Consider the following 17471-nt stretch of genomic DNA (forward strand, 5'->3'; position numbering starts at 1 on the left):
GCATCCGAAAGAGCCCGCCGTCGCTGACCGTTGAACCCCAGATAAGGCCGACCGCCGCCGGACTGGTGGCGCCATCTCTCCACTCCGGAGGGTACTATAAATCTAAACAAACCCACAGAGGCTTCCCGATACAGCTCCCCGTTACAACCCTAATGTGTAAACATTAAACTCTTTAGAGTATACTGATATGTCTAGCAAATTGATAAGTCTAACAGTAAAGTTAATTCCAGCCTACAACGGAGACAAAACAAGAAACGCAATAGCAACCAGGTGTACTTTTATCAACTCGCTATGATACTGTAAGGAACTAATTTTTGGACGTACAAAATTTTAGGAAACCTTCTTAAAGATAAGATTTGTAACTCTGGTAATTTAGTAGACATTAAAACATTTTAAACAAATCGAATAAAAAACAATGAATCATAACAGATACACAACTTGTTATCTTTCCTTTACCCAACCCGCGTGAATACGCATTACTCTCCTTAAGAAAGATAAAAGAAAACCATAAACAAACAAGATTATAAAAGTAAGTCATAAAATGTAATATAACTCCTTATACGCTTTTGAAAATACAGCACAATCTAAATAAAATCTTTTATACGTACCTGAAAAAGTAGCAGCACTTTGCTGCAAAGATTGAAGTACGCCTCTTGGAATTTTAAACTTTTCAACGACTCGTGTAAGTTTTACTTCCTGCACCAAATCATGAAGTGCCAAAGCAGCGTAAAACCTTAAATGAACTGCTAATACTCTAGGTTGACTTTTATTTAAGCCTCTAATTGAAGATAATAAAAATCCTTCTTCAACACCAACTAATTCTCCAACTTTTTTCATGTCAAGTGGAAGCTGATCCCAAATTGTCAAATATTCCATCCAGTTCACAGAACTTGACATCTGCTCACTCAGAAAAGGAGGTGTAACCTAATATCAATGAGATAAAAAAATTTAATTTTTATGTTTAACTTTTACTAAATCGATAATTTAAATATTGATCTTTGCAACGGCCCAGCCGACACCACCAGATGTCGCCTGCTCCGTTGCAAGGACTATTATTTTTTATTATTATTTTTTGGTGGAATCAGTTCAAACTATAAAAACTCATGCGCAAGGTGCGCAGGAGTTAGAAGTTAATTTTTTCTCTTTGATGCTTTTTACCCTCGACAAGTGATCTCGGGCCACGTTATAATTATACTAAGACTTTAAAGATTTTTTTTGTTTTATATACCATGCCCTCGACTTGGGAGAACCTCCGAATTGAGGGACTTGAATATATTGTAAGTTTTCCAAATTAAATGATTTTCTAATTCATGTCAAAGCCATTGCCGTCATTATTTACATTAAGACTAAGCCTAATCAGACTTAAGGACCGAACATTAAATATTGTAACTGAGGTTATCATAGTTCCGTTTAATTATTGCAATTAGGAAAGATAACGGTTACATCTTCAACAACTTTCCAATAGTCTCTTAGGTTTAAAGTCAATATCAATTTTAAAAACAATAGAAAGTGTCATACTTATTATTATGTTACTTATGCGAGAAATAAAATAAACAAGTCTTTAAATGTGGAACATTGTATGTAATGATTTTGTCGAAGAAAGCTTGAAATAATTTTTTCACTGGATATGAGCCTTGAGCGTAATGCATCAAACTCTTAAATTTATAATTTTACACAAGTTGGTCAATCACTAATAATTTGAACAAACATTCTAAAAAGAAAATGGTATGTATAGTGTAGCAGCCCTCACTTTATCTTAGTGATCACCAGCGCACATAATTATCTAAAATTATTTTTTTTCATTGCTCACTTTCTTACACTGCCTATTGCTCAAACCCCTCACTCTCTTTGGCTACACCAAAAACCCACCTGATAAATTAAATGTAGTTCATTTTCCAAAACAAAGCATTTATGAGCTTTTTTGAGTTCTCTTAATAATGAAAGGGCTTCATCTGGTGCTAATGATGATGCCAATACAGCTTTACCAAGTCGTGAAGGAACATACCGTATCTCATCAGCTTCATCTTACAAAAAATAAAATAAATAAATAAATATAATAACAGTGACTAAAATGAAACCAACCATAATTTCACTACTTACCATTTTTGTGTACCATTATAAATTCATTATCAACTAAATAGTTCATACATAAGTCAACAGCTTCCTTAGTTCTGTCATGTGACAAACTGTCTAATATTTCCAATCCAAGCGATGTTGCCAGAAGTGTGCAAGACGCATACATGGAAACATCTTTAGGCGTATTTGCAGATCCACTGGCAATAACCTATCCAAGTGGCACAATTTTAACATTATAGTAATTGTGAATCATCCAAAAAAATACAACTCTCAGTTTCATCATAAATTATAATAGAACTAGAAAAAATAAGGGCTCTGCTTCCTTAATCAAAGGTGTAAGGAATTGTACACTTTAAAGAGCACACTGGCCACTGAGTTAGGTAATATATGGGAGTAGAAAATGTATTTCCTATTTACTTTTGATAGCATTGTTAAGTGAAATTAGGATGAGCAAAGTAGCTTTAATTAAACAGCATTTTAAATCAAACTGCTACATGTTGGTAGGGGGTAAATTTTGCTGATGGGACCAAATGATGGGCAGCAGGGTCATAGCAAAATGTTTTTTGTGTTTAAAGTGGTTATGTTTTGTGCAGAATGGATTTTACCATAATCTGTATTGGACATAGCATTTATAAAATGTCTCGATGGTTCCTTTAAAAAAAATGCTAATGAACATAAATTGGAAACTCAGATTTCTACAAAACTTACTTCCAATATGGCTCTTTTAAGACTGGAACTAAGACTAATACTATTTTTCAAACTGACAAGGCAAGACTGAACTGGTTTTGGTACTGAAACTGCAAGTTTAGTTGCCACTGATCGCTCACTTTCTTTGCATAAAAGAATACTTTCGCCTGCAATTTTAAAACCATATGTGAAAAAAAAAAAACATTGAGGAGCTGTAAAATGCTTATACAAAAATTCAGAGCTAGGGCCAAAATATTAGCTCCTTATTTTTCAATATTCGCTATTGTTTCAATTAATTGCATTGGCTATGGAAGCCTCAATTTTAATAAAAGAATCAGTGGCGGCTGAAGAAGGCTGGGTCCCCGGGGCGGCGGCAGTGTTTTGTGATGTTGTAGCTGGGTTCAATAAATATAACTTCTTTATGAATAACGAGTAGTTTATTTATTTAATTAGTTAAATTAGGCATAGTTAATAATATATATTTTACATACAGTAGAGTGAACGATATAACGGCTTGGTCAGGAGTAAGATCACAAAAAAAAAACAAGAATGGGGATGCTATGATTTTTACAGGGTTGCCAACCACTAATACTAAATATTTCCCCAATGACGTTATGGCATAGATCCAGTAACATTATCACTTGTGACACCCCCCAGGACCGTGCAGAGGTTTTCACGGGTCCGTCTTCTTCAAGTTTAATGGTTCTGATTTGCACCCCCCCCCTCGAGCTTCTTCGATGGCACCCCCTGCTGCCCTGGTACCCGGGGCGGATCGCCCCCCTCCCCGCCCCCCCTTAGGCCGCCACTGAATAGAACAATCTAGAATATTGATGGAGCTAACTTCTAAGTGACTTTAGATTCTGCTGCAGTAAAAATTATCTGGAGCCATATCTTTTTAGACCAGTGCCAGATAAGGCTTTTAAACATGCACGTTGAAATTTCTTGTAATAATTATATTTTACCTAAAGTGTCAACTCCTTTTCTTCCAGCTCTACCAACCATCTGTTTGTAACAAAGAACATCCAAACTTGTTCCATGTGCTAGGGGTGAACGAATAATTACTCTTCTGGCAGGAAGATTAACCCCAGAAGAAAGTGTTGTAGTTGCGACTAACACTTTTAGGTGTCCATGTCTGTATGCTCCTTCAATTATGTCCCGTTCATCAAATGTTAATCCTAAAAATTGAATTTGAAAATATTTGAAAATAATACATTGAACCAAAGTCAAAATTTTAACAAAAGTTCGTAAATTCTAACTAATTGAATTTATCTACCTGCATGATGATAAGCAACTCCAAAAGGGACCGTTAACGCAAGCACAGCATCTAGACCAGCTGAACATCGTCTTAGCTGCTCACAAACATCAGAAAGTTGTTTTCCATTTAGAGTCTCTCGAAGTAAGGGTCCCCAAGTTGATGAAGGACCAGACTTACCTATTATAAATTTGCAATAAGTATCACTACGACCATTAAAACTTAAAAGGCAGAGAGAAAATTAGGATACACAACAAATTAATTTAAAGTATTTCAAACACTGCCCTTAGTAAAATACTATGCTCCTTTTGCCTATGTAGTAATAACGAGAATGTCCTTACCAATACCAAAAAATAAGTTGGCTAAAAACCACTAAAAACAACTATTATTTCAACTTGGTTTTTTAAGTTTGTATTTGGGACAAATGCATAATAATCTGTATACAAACTAAAATCCAACTTATTTTTTTCTATATTTTCAACAGGTGGGATGATGATATTTTGACCTAGGATATATTTATTGATAACAAAAGAAACTGACTAAGTTGAGTTGATCCACAGGCATCATGGTAGAATTTTCTCTAAACTCGAGTGGAGAAGGAAGGAAATACATCACCAACATCCACTTCAATTGTAATAGAAGACATCAGTTTTAGGGAACCAATGAGGTACCACAGGCTGATTTGATTTTTTTGGGTAGGAAGGAGCTTAACATTAGGGGCCTTACCAAAAAAATAAGTTGTCTATGAACTTGGTTTAAGTTTGTATTTGAGACAAATACAAACTAAATATTAATATAACAACTTATTACCCCTTTAACTATAGTTAAATAAGTTGTTATTAAAGCAACTGTCGGCTCTATAATTGCCACCTGTATTATGAAAAGGCACCGGTTATTTCAGATGGCCATGAATCTATCAGATTCTTAGAAAAAAAGCGACATTAGTGGAGAGTGTGGTGCCATCTATTGGTGGCAAAGAAAGTGAAATTCAAATTGACCAAATGATACTGTCATCAGAGCCTTTGTAGAGTATTATATTTAGACGACTTATACTTTATTTAGTGGGCTTTAACCTAAACTATATACCCCATGTAAAAAATAGTTTAAAATTACTGTAATTTATGTCATTGACTACTTTACAAACGATCCAATAAAGGCGAGGGGTACCTATAGGTACCCGCCTTTTGGGTAATATTGTAGCTTAACTAACTTGTTTTGATTACGACATCTGTTGAAAAAGAGCTACTTGAAGTCAATCCAACACTTGATTCATGTTGACACAAAAATACTTTTTTTAAGTTTGAAATTTGTTGGTTTCAGTAATCTAGTTGGTGTAATGTTGTTTTTAAGTATGGTCATAGTTAATATTTAGTTTGGATTTGTCTCAAATACACACTTAAAACCAAGTTCCTAGACACCTTATTTTTTTGGTAAGGGGGGATAGGGAGCCAAGCTAAAAATAGTCACAACATAGTCTTTCTCCCCAAGTATAGAGTTCGTAAGGGGACCCGAAAGAGAAAGTCTGGAATCCCCAGGCTTTAGTTCTGACCTGACTCAGGTTGGGTTACTAGAATTTTTAGTCAAGATTTTAAATCAGTGATTAAAATGTTTTTTTTTTTCAAGAATATGGTTTCTACTAAAGGAAAGAAAATAATAAATCAAACAGGCTTATTCCAGTAAATGAGGAAATTTAAAGGTAATATTTCTATACTACAACCAAAGAGCAATAATTTTAAAATTGAGAAAGTGATTGAAGGATATCAAGCAAAAACCATGGATACCAATGAGTTAAAATCAGACACTTAGAAATACATTGAAATCTCTGTGGTTTAAAGGGTCTTTCAAGTGAGCTCAACTCAATTCAAATTTTCACTGAACACTAGCGCCACCTCTCTACGCAGAAAGTGAAGCGGCGTTTTTGAGAACAACAACGAACGGCGACCAAATGACGTATTTCAAATTGACTTCAGAGCTCACTTGAAAGTCCCGGCCTTTAATAGACAAAAACACTTTTAAGTTTAAAAAATTATAAATAATTTTAATTAAACCCCAGATTTTTAAGGGTTTTTCTCTCCCTGATCCAACCACCACTAAGATTTCACACTGTACAATCCCTATCTAAGTATAAATATATTCTTGGTAATAATGAAAAAGGTTCTTGGTATAGAAAATTAAATCTAGTAAGATATGACCTACCAAAGTTTATAAACTTGAAAAACTTTATATTAACTGCCTCACTTACACTTACTGTTTTCATTGCTATTCTTTGCTCTTCCAATTTCATATATTTCCCTAGCTATATTTTCAGCTAACGTTTCACACCATTGCTTAGCAGGGCAAAACACCAGTACTGAATTTCCCGCAACAACAGTCTCCAAACACAAAAATATCGTATGCTCAGTATCCTCTTTTCCTGTGGCTGATAACATGTATTTTGGTAGATCCTTCACTTTAGTCATTTTTCCACTATCATACAGTATATTTCCAATTTTAATATATTCATTCAGTGGTACTGGCCTAAAATCAGTACGATATAATTCTGCTTTGAGCCACGATGCCAGGATATCCAAATTTGGCAGGGTGGCACTCATTCCAACTATTTGAGTTGATAGCTCTTCAGTTTTATTCCTTTTGGTGAAAAATTAAACAAAGCTATTTTATTTAACAGAACACATGAACATAATACTAGTTGAATAATTTGCATTTCTGTCAAATTAAAATGAATCAGTTAGTCAAAGCAATCAACGATTAAATTACCCCAAAATATTAACCACATGATCAAAATGAAAATTCATATTTCTAATAGGTGCTTCAATTCAGGGTTTTCACTTTTTTTAATCAAAAAATATATTTATTTGATTCGAATATTTTTATACTTTAATAATATGAAAATTTGTAAACTTAACTTAATTACATTCAATTACACACTGAAATCTAAATTTAAGTTAGCTGGCCATACGTTATATCATAAATACATTGAAGTACATTATAGTAGGTGCTTTAAATCTATGATAAAAATCACTAATCTCAATTTAAATCAATTTTAATATGACCCTGGTTTCAATAAAGAAATTGTATCCCAAGTTCCAGTATTAAGAGAATATACCACCTGTTTCACCACAAATAACAAACAAATTTGAACCTGTTCATAAAATACCCAATATTATAATGCGTATTCTGGAGTTCATATCATTAATTCATTTGGCGTTTCTTTATAAGTTTTCATGCAAATCACCTTTAAAAGATTTGGCCCCTTTTTGAGAAAAACACATTTGTAAATTTAAAATTTTATTTAAAATATAATTCCCTAAAAATAAATTAAATTTAAGAAGTGTGTTGGTTTTTGATATGAAAGCAACAGCAGAGATAAGATAGTAAATTTCCATAAGCAGTAATTTTAATGGTACTGTAAAAGGAATACATTATTGAAAAACGTATTCTGAAGATTTTATTTATGTAGGCTGTTCCCAATTCTTATAACACTATGTAAAGACCACCCTTCCATAAACACCAACCTTGAACCTCTATGTAGTGGAAGGGAGAAACAGGTGAAGGGGTAACCCACCATGCTGGCCAAATAAGGCTCTGCTTCTTAGTGTTCGTACGGGGTCAAAATAAAGTCGGAGTCGGGGTCGGGGTGGGTCTAACCCCGCGAAAAACAAGTCGGGGTCGGGGTCGGGGATGGAAAATTCTTTGTATTTATTAAAAATAGAAAAATTATAAAAATACCCCAATTTTACGGGTTAAGATTAGATAGTGTATCTTGTGTAAGCCAGCCTTTGAGCCTAGGGACTATTAGTAATAGTCTTAGTCGATAGCTATGCCGCAAAATTTTCGTTTTCAAAACGAAAACATTTGAGAGAGTTGGTTGTTTTCGATCTATTGAAATCTGGCAGCCTTGCCTGCCTTCTGGCCTGTATCTCCATACCGAAAATGGCCGACGATTACGCCACCAAAAATATTTTACAAAACTGATCGGCGGCTTTTTTTACTGTTATTTTGAATTATCGACTAGGACTATAGAAAAAATAGATAAGATAGGTAGATTTTAAAATAGAGGTCTCTAGCTTAGGCATTGTAATTGTTTAAATAAGTTGTTTTATAAATTCACAAGTTATTTTCAAACGTTGTAACTCCACCCTTACCAAAAAATAAGTTGGCTAAAAAATATTTAAACTTGGTTTTAAGTAGGTTTTAAGTTGGTATTTGAGACAAATACCAACTTAAAACCTACTTAAAACCTACTTAAAACCTACTTAAAACTAACTAGAAGTAGACTTAAAACCAACTCTGATTTTGCTTAATGGAGGCAACTTAAAACCAACTTAAAACCAACTTGAAACTTGCTTAATAAAGACTACTTAAAACCAACTTAAAACTTACTTAATAAAGACAACTTAAAGCCAACTTGAAACTTACTTAGTAAAGACAACAACATGTTTAGTGGGTGGCCTACCACCAGGGTATTTGCACTGCAGGCAAGTCAATATAAAGGCGGACTGACAGAAGCAAACCTAGGCCTTTAAACCACTTAACAACTACTAAAATATACACATACATACTCCCTTTAAAACTATATATTAAGGGGGGCGCAAAAGCGGCTAAATACCCCGGGCGCCATTTTCTCTCGCTACGCCTCTGCTGGAACAACACTAGTCACAAGCATGAAATGTGCCGGAAATATTCTGTTAAAGAGCGACCCTTGGACGGATCGTTACAAAGTACCCTCGTAGGTTCTTAGAAATATAAATACGTTCTTTGCATATTTGGACGAGCGTAGTTATTTAGTAGAAAAATATTCGTCAAAACATTTTAAACCTTCTCGCGATACAAGCACAAACTTAAAGCCAACTTAAAACCAACTTAAAAATAATATGAAATTTTCCGACCACTTAAAACCAACTAATTACCAACTTAAAAATAAGAATTTTCCAGCCTACTTAAAACCTACTTATTACCCCTTTAACTAGTTTCTTGAAATATGCTGGCAACTTGAGCCTACTTAAAACCAACTTAATATTAACTAAAATGTGTAAACCAACTAAAAGCCAACTAAAAACCAACTTATTTTTTGGTAAGGGCACACTCCTTAGCTGAGACTTAGAGAGTCTGAAACAACGGCAATTATGAAACTAAAACTTAAAAAAGTGACTCAAGTCGGAGTCAAGCGTCAGGCGAGAGCTACGTCAGCGGCATCAGCCGAACGTCATTCGGATCATTCTATTGTCGCCCACGAAAAACAAGAGAGAAGGAACCTATCTATTTTATATTTTTAGGATTTAGCGGGGTGCGTCGGCGCGAAAATTTAAAATTACACTACGAAAACATAACCCCGAAAAATGGAAAACCCCGACTTGATTTGCGACCGTCGGGGTCGGGGTCGGGGTCGGGGACAAAAGTCGGGGATCCCCGACTTTCGGGGTCGGGGTTGGGGTCCCCGTACGAACACTACTGCTTCTTCCTTAAGCCATGGTGTTAGGTAATGTGCTGAGGGCTGAATGGTACTGGGGAAGCCAAAATACGGTATCACTAACGATCCCCTCGGAGAACCAGGTGAAACCCCATTGTAACTAGCCTTCCACCTGGATTAAGGGGCCCTTACCAAAAATTAGTTGAATTTTTGTTTATATTTAATTTTTATACATATTATTAGTTAATATTAACTTTGTGTTAAGTAGGCTCAAGTTGTCAGCATATTTCAAGTTACTAGTTAAAGGGGTGTAGGAAAATATTATTTTATTTAGTTTGAAATTAGTTGGTTTTTAGTTGTCAGAAAATTACATATTAATTTTAAGTAGGTTTTAAGTAGTTAAATGTAAGGGGTTGATTCTGGTCTAGTTGGAATTAAGTTGGTTATTAAAGATATGATTTAAGTTACTTTTAAGTATGCCTTTGCCCTAAATACAAACTTAAAACCAAGTTGAAGTAATAGTTGTTTTAAATGGTATTTAGACAACTTATTTTTTGGTAAGGGAAGTAGATATTATATATGCGCGAAGAATACATGAAGGACAACAAAATCAACGGAACTCATCTGAGGCAGAATCTCAACCAAGTACTTAAGAGGAAGTTCCAAAACAAAGTAGTTTGTGGGATGAATGGGAAAAAGAATTGCTACCCCAATCGAAGCTAAATATGTGCCAATTGATGAAATAAATGTTTATCTTCGTGAAAACATTATATATAGACATGCCAACGTGTATAATTGGTGGCAACACATTGAAAAAAAGTTCCCATTGCTAACTTATGTAACTAAATAGTACCTAGTCAAATACAAACTTAAAACCAACTTTAAGTAGTTCCTAGACAACTTATTTTTTGGTAAGGGAACTATTTGTCTCGGTATTCGATTAGAAAAATTTAGGGTAAAAGTGCTATTCGCCCAGCCTCAGTTAGTTTCCTGAGTATATTGGTGGAACTGGTCTATGATATATTGTGATGCTTCATTGGTTTTTACTTATTGCATAAAGAGGCTTAGGGTTTGCTTGTAGTGTGTTCATCCCTGCCTCCGTTGCAGAGGATCTCTTAGTTGCTTTTGTGACAAGTTTCGCTATATAGTTCTGCAGTATCTGCAATTGGTTTTTATGTCACACATTTGCATGCTTCTAATAAATATTACCGTAGTCAAATAAAGGCTTAATTAGACCACCCTTACCAAAAAATAAGTGGTCTAAGAACTATTTAAGTTGGTTTTAAGTTTGTATTTGAGACAAATACCAACTAAAAACCTACTTAAAAACAAATTAACACCAACTTAAAACCAACTTAAAACTTACTTAAAATGTTACTTAATAAAGACCACTAAAAGCCAACTTAAAAAATAATATGTAATTTTCTGACCACTAAAAACCAACTTAAAGAAAAAAGCATTTTCCCACCAACTTAAAACCAACTTAACTAGTTTACTGAAATATGCTGACCACTTAAAACCAACTTAATATCAACTTAAATGTGAATACCAACTAAATACCAACTAAAAACCAACTTATTTTTTGTTAAGGGGCATTGACTAGGATCTTTAGATTTTCATAATTCAGGGAATTTTTGAGGGGTTACAATATCCAGAGCCTTTGTCTCTTTTTACTATGTAGGTAGTCATTATGTTTATCAATAACTAGCTAGATGCCCAGATACCTAAAAAAATTTATTCATAATTTTACAGTTAGGTATTTATAGACCTTCCGGTTTCTTTTCAATGGATGGCGTGAAGATCACAAATTTGGTTTATTTTCCCTTACCAAAAAATAAGTTGGATTTTCGTTGATATTTAGTAGGTATACAAATTTTAGTTGACGTTAAGTTGGTTTTAAGTAGGCTCAAGTGGTCAGAAAATTTCAATTAACTAGTTAAAGAGGTAATAAGTTGTTATTAAGATGTTATTAAGTTGATGGGAAAATACTTCTTTCTTTAAGTTGGTAATTAGTTGGTTTATAGTGGTCAGAAAATTACATATTATTTGTAATTTGGTTTTAAGTTGGTATTTAGTTGGTTTTAAGTTGGTTTTAAGTTGGTATTTGGAACAAATATCAAGGGCACGCATCGCAGCATTACGTGGGGAATTTTATTCTATTAGTTGTAAGTCTGGTGAACCGATCCCGACGTTCATGGGACGATTGTATGAAATAAAGAAGAATTTAGTAGAAGCTGGGGAGGTTGTGGAGGACAAGGACATATCTTACCAGCTAATCAGCAAATTACTAAAGAGTTACGAGAAGATAGTCCAGCAGATCTACCATTATCCGGATAGTGAGTTTACACCAGTGAATATTAAACGCACTTTATTAGCAGAGTATAGCAGACAAACCCAGAAAGAAGTGGTGTATACGAAGTCCGATGTCATGGCAGTTCAAATCCGAGGGAGAGAACCAAAGCCACAGTCCGCAGCTCGAGCCCCACGCTTCACCTGTTCCTACTGTCACAAGCACGGACACAGGGCCAACGAATGCCGAAGTCGTTCCAAGCATTATGATGGTTCAGGATCATCCGGTTCAAGGCAGAAAGGAAGGCGCGATCAGGCGAATGAATCCGCCATGTTCGCATCGGCTCAATGTTCATCACTGCAGTCAAGAGACTGGGTAAATTACTCTGCAGCTACCCATCACTTTTGCAATGATAAGGATCTCTTCATGTTTTGCAATCCAGTCAACGCTGAGGCCACTTGCGGAGAAGGCAAGTCTAGAATCGAAGGGAAAGGTGACATTCGGCTGCAAATCGGGGTAGAAATGGAGGATATCATCTATTGCGGAATGTGTTCTACACCCCAAGATTACGGAGAAATCTTATTTCTGGACGCCTAATCGACGACGCTGCTTACAGATCGATCATCTTCAATTCAACTTACACTGTCACCAGTCAACAAGGCAAGTTCTTATTTCACAAACGACAACTTTTACACTCTACGCAATGCTCATGCTGTGAATCAAGATGGTAATCGCATCGGAGCGTATGGAAACTCAGTCGAAGGTCGAGCTGGATCCAAAGAGCTGGAGCAATGGCATTGGAGATTGGGCCACGTAAATGAGAGGGACCTCAAGTACATGTCAAAACATAGCATGCTTAAAGGTCTGACGCCTTTAACTGGTGAATTAGCAACCTGCGTTCCTTGTCAACTTGGAAAGAGTACGGAGGCGGTGCACAGGAGTATTGAACAGATCCAGAGTAAACGTATCCTTGGTCTCATCCATTCTGATGTTTGGGGTCCAGCACCGGTAAGATCAATTGGAGGTGCACGATACTATGTTTCCTTTGTAGACGACTATAGCCGGCGTGTCTGGGTATATCCGATGGCGAATAAAAACGACGTATTTGAGAAATTCACATTCTTCCTTAGGCTGATGGAAAATCAGACGGGACGAACTGTCCAGGCACTCCGAGCTGACAATGGCCTTGAATATTGTAATTGCGATATGACGACCTTCTGTAACGAATCGGGGATTCAACATCAACGTACCAATGCCTACTCTCCAGAGATGAACGGTGTAGCGGAACGAGTTAACCGTACACTACTGAATACTGTCCGAACCTTCATTGAGGATGAGAAGCTGCCACTTAGTCTATGGCCTGAACTCATTACAACGGCAGCGTATCTCAAGATAGAGGATAAAGTGCCGCAGAGCTTCTGGGTTGAAAACATGCCTAGCACCACCCATCTCAAACGTATCGGGAGTCTCGCCTTCATCCATGTATCCAAGCAACAACGTGGCCACAAATTCAATATCAGAGCCAGACCCGGGAGTTCTAATTGGTTACGCCCTGAGAACTAAAGGCTATAGAATCTATTTCCCTACTGACCGCAGTGTCACAGAATCCCAGCATGTCCGATTTGATGAGTCGATCATGGGAATGGAGTATCTAACCAAATCAAAACGTGACGAAGGCTTAGTATTTTTTGGCCACAGGAAGAGGACGAATCCCAGCAAGAATCGGAGTTGCTCATCCCTGTTGTCCAACCACAGTCACCACAACCTGCTCTGTCTGCGAGCCCAGTACCTCAAGCAACTGAATGCCAACCAGCAAGGGAGATCCCGTCAAGGGCAACAGGTCCTCTACCAGTCAGTACGCAGGCACCACAGTTACCAACTGGGTGGAGAAGAGAAGTTAAAATACGCCAGAGCGGCGTAACAAAAGGCATGGCTGATGTATATTATTATAGCCCTGATGGAGACAAGCTGAGGTCCAAACCCGAGGTCCAGAGATACTTACACAATCATGGCTTGGCGCATGATATCACCGCTTGGAATTTTTCACGAAGTACTGAGACTGCATCCCACATAAATTCCGTAGACGATGAGGATATCTCTGAAACCTGCGAAGTATACTGCACTGAGATCACCGCACCAAAGACATATGAGCAAGCCGTCAACTCCCTGCAAGCAAAACAATGGCGCTTGGCTATGGATGAAGAGATGGAAACACTAACAGCAAGAGAGGTAACAGAAGTTACATCGAAACCTTATAATTGTAAAGTTATTGGCTGTAGATGGATATACACCATTAAGAGAGATCATGCAGGAAAAATCATCCGGTACAAGGCTCGTATTGTCGCAAAAGGATACAGTCAAATGGAGGGCATTGACTATGACGAAACCTTTTCACCAGTAGTAAACTTCAACCTTGTACGTTTTTATAGCACTGTTTGTCATGACGTTTAGATGGGCCCACTGTCATATGGATGTAAAGAACGCTTACCTCTATGGGAAATTAGACAGTGACATCTATATGGACCAAATACCTGGCTACGAAACAGGAAACCGTAGTACTCATTGCCTCAAGCTCATTAAAGCTCTTTATGGATTGCAACAGAGTGGGCGTCATTGGTTCATGGAACTCGACGAAACATTCAAAAGTTTGGGTTTTAAGAAATTTCTCAGCACTAATTGTATTTATTACATACCATACCAAGCCATAGTACTTGTTTACGTGGATGACTTGATCGTTTTAACGAAGACGGAAGATGTCATTATGGAGGTCTATAGACTACTCTCGCAGAGGTACGAACTTAAAATCCTGGGGCCCATCAGGTTTCTACTTGGCGTCCAGTTTGAAGAAACTAAAGAAGGAGCTCTGATACTTCATCAGTCCTCGTATATCAAGGAAATTGGCAAGAAGTTTACAATTTCTCTGGAACAACCTGTCTCTCTACCTATTAGCGCCGGAGTCGTGATCTCACGAGACGATTGCCCATCAACAGAAGCGGAGATGCAGCAAATGAAGAAGAAACCATATAGATCACTGGTGGGCTGTCTAATGTTCGTCGCCCAGCGCACACGACCTGATATCTTGTTCTCGGTCACATTACTGTCTCAGTTCAACAGCAATCCCGGCCTTAGCCATTGGCAACGCCTCTGTCAGCTTACGAGATATCTACTAAGCACATCATCGACCGGCCTAATCTACGAGCAACAACAAAAAACCGCAGAATTGAATGTCTACAGTGATAGTGATTGGGCATCTGATCGGGATACCAGGAAATCTAACTTCGGCTACGTGGCTTACATCGGGACCGCACCTTTTTCCTGGAGTGCAGCCAAACAGAAATCCGTCTCAACATCCACATTTGAAGCCGAATATATCGCCATGTCCGAAGAGGTGAGAGAACTTTTATGGCTTAAGCCATTACTTAAAGAACTAGAGAGCTTTTATGTACTTATGCCTATACCGATAATATTTTGCGATAATGAATCAGCCATTGCTTTTTCCGAAAACTCCATCCAAAATAAGAGAAACAGGCATATAGACATACGATATCATCTTATACGCGATGAACTAAAGAAAGGAGTGCTTAGGATAAGATTTGTTACATCTAAGAACCATGTAGCAAATGCGTTTACGAAAATACTAAATAAGCACAATTTTAGTAATATGGTTAGAATGTTAAAGTTATCAGATTAAATTTAAGTAAATAATTTAGCCAATATTCAAAAATAGGGGAGTGTTAAGAAAAAAAACATAAGTTTGCTTAATATCTTTAAATATTGTTGTTAGTCACTAAAAAACGTTTTTGGTCTAATAATGTTTGTACTAATCTTATCTTATCAGCTATCTAAAGAGTAGTGACCTTTAGCACGGTGGCTTTGTTATCACATAACCTTATCTTATGAGAGTCAACTAATGTAAAAGGAGCAGTCTCTCTCATGCCTTGATGGAGTTAATTGCAAGTACTAGTATACAAGTTATGTAAATAATCATTAGTTTTAACCAGTTTTAATAAATAGTTATTATCATAAGATGTGGTCTTCTTTGTCATGTTTCTACGCTAACAGAGATTATTGTTGCTCCATCATCCGCATAATCGTTAGCTTTTGAGTTAGGAATTCCATCATTTATATTTCTTGTATACACGTTAAAGAGGAGGGGACCTAGTACACTCCCATGAGGTACCCCGTAATTTATAATTTTACTACTGGATTTCTTTGGATTGCAAATTACATACTGCGAGCGGTTTTAATAAATTAGATCTACAGCCACTAGATGGCGCCACCCTTAGTAGACATAGATAAATAGGTCTCATGGTAAAGGTCAGCAGATAAGATAAAGAATGGGTATACATAGTAAACCCTCATTAATGTTCATCACTCCACACCTAGCCTCCATAGGTTATGTGGTTATCAAAAATGTAGCTAGTATTTAATAAGTCTTTATAATAAGTCTAAGTTAACTTCTAAGTCTGCCTGCCTTATTCAACCGCTGGTCTCGTCATGGGCTCTAAACATTGGTTTCATCAGAAACGGACTCGGTAATGAAGAAAAAGGTTCATTACACCAGTACAATTTTAGCGCCATATCTTATACTCCACAAGCTTCTAGTTCCCATATCAATTTATCATGTCTAAATATGTCAAATGCCTTTGAGAGATCTAGGAACACAAAGTATTCTTTTGATTATATCTTCATAGATATTAAAAAATGCTGTTATTTTCGAATATCCAGGTTGAAAACCTGATTGATATTTATATAATTTATTAGTGGAGTATAAGAAGTGGTAGGTTGTCAGTACGGAGAGGTCTGCATTTGTTTGGGTCTTTATTATCACCCTCTTTAAATGCTGGAACAACTCTCACAATTTTCTACTTCTCAGGAAAAATTCGTCTTAATGGATTTATTGATTATCTTTTTAGGAACGCTGAAATAATTTATTCTAAGTTTCTTATGATTACGGCTGCTTTGTTTCTTGTTTTCTTTAATGTTTTAAATATTTCATCTTCAGTTACTTCCTCAAATTTGGGGAACTTTCCCTGTCCATCTATCCTTTTCCCCAGAGTTTCTTCCTTTTTGGCACTAATGTCATCATTCTCTGCATTGTTATTATGCTGATTATTTATTTATTTAATACATGGTTTGAAACATGGATTGATAATTTTTCACAATACTTATGCTTTATTATTTTTCAATTTTTTAGCCTCCATCAATTGACCATTAGGGTAGCTCTTATTAATATTTTGAATTTCGTTGTTCACTAGATTTCACTGGCCTATATATAGTTCTTTGTAGTGTTGATAGTTTTGGGTGAGGTTTGATCTTCAATCATAAATAACCCTGATTTCTATCATAATTTAGATATTTTGGTATAACCACAGGGCATTATTTAGTGTAGACACATATTTTTCCTTTTTTGGTGCATGTAGGTCAAGTTGCTTGGAGATGGTATTTTGCATACATTCAAGCATCTCATTTACATCAAGACTATCCCAGTTCTATTTGGAGATTTTTAATAAATAATTCTGCGTCAATCTTTTTATACTGATTACCTTATACTCTTTCCTTAATTTGGGGCATTTCCTCGTTCGTATTGCCTTTGTCATATAGTGGTCTGATATGTTGTATTCTATAACCTCTGTTGCTATTATCCTGTCTGGCATGTTTGTGAATACATGATTGATGAGAGTTATCGAGGTACCTATAATTGTCTGTTTAGTAAGCGTTGGCTTCGTGACCATCTACTTGAATTCATAGTGTTT

General features: G+C 36.3%; 1 protein-coding gene across 2 annotated transcripts in view; it reads right to left on the reverse strand.

Annotated features, from left to right (window-relative positions):
• PolQ (DNA polymerase theta) overlaps positions 1-17471 on the reverse strand; it is a 59112-nt gene that overhangs the window by 24826 nt on the left and 16815 nt on the right. Inside the window, exons 10-16 of one of the 2 annotated variants that reach the window (XM_090157065.1) lie at positions 6264-6643; positions 4037-4195; positions 3726-3938; positions 2785-2930; positions 2101-2284; positions 1870-2024; positions 609-924 (exon numbers count right to left, since the gene is read on the reverse strand). In XM_090157065.1, the coding sequence (XP_090013191.1) occupies positions 609-924; positions 1870-2024; positions 2101-2284; positions 2785-2930; positions 3726-3938; positions 4037-4195; positions 6264-6643 (1553 nt within the window). Of the gene's footprint in view, positions 1-608; positions 925-1869; positions 2025-2100; positions 2285-2784; positions 2931-3725; positions 3939-4036; positions 4196-6257; positions 6644-17471 lie in introns of both variants that reach the window. The other variant, XM_090157066.1, reaches the window with a different exon arrangement.

Source organism: Leiobunum rupestre, chromosome 8 (assembly GCF_980474605.1).
Source record: "Leiobunum rupestre chromosome 8, qqLeiRupe1.1.hap1, whole genome shotgun sequence".
NCBI lineage: Eukaryota > Metazoa > Arthropoda > Arachnida > Opiliones > Sclerosomatidae > Leiobunum > Leiobunum rupestre.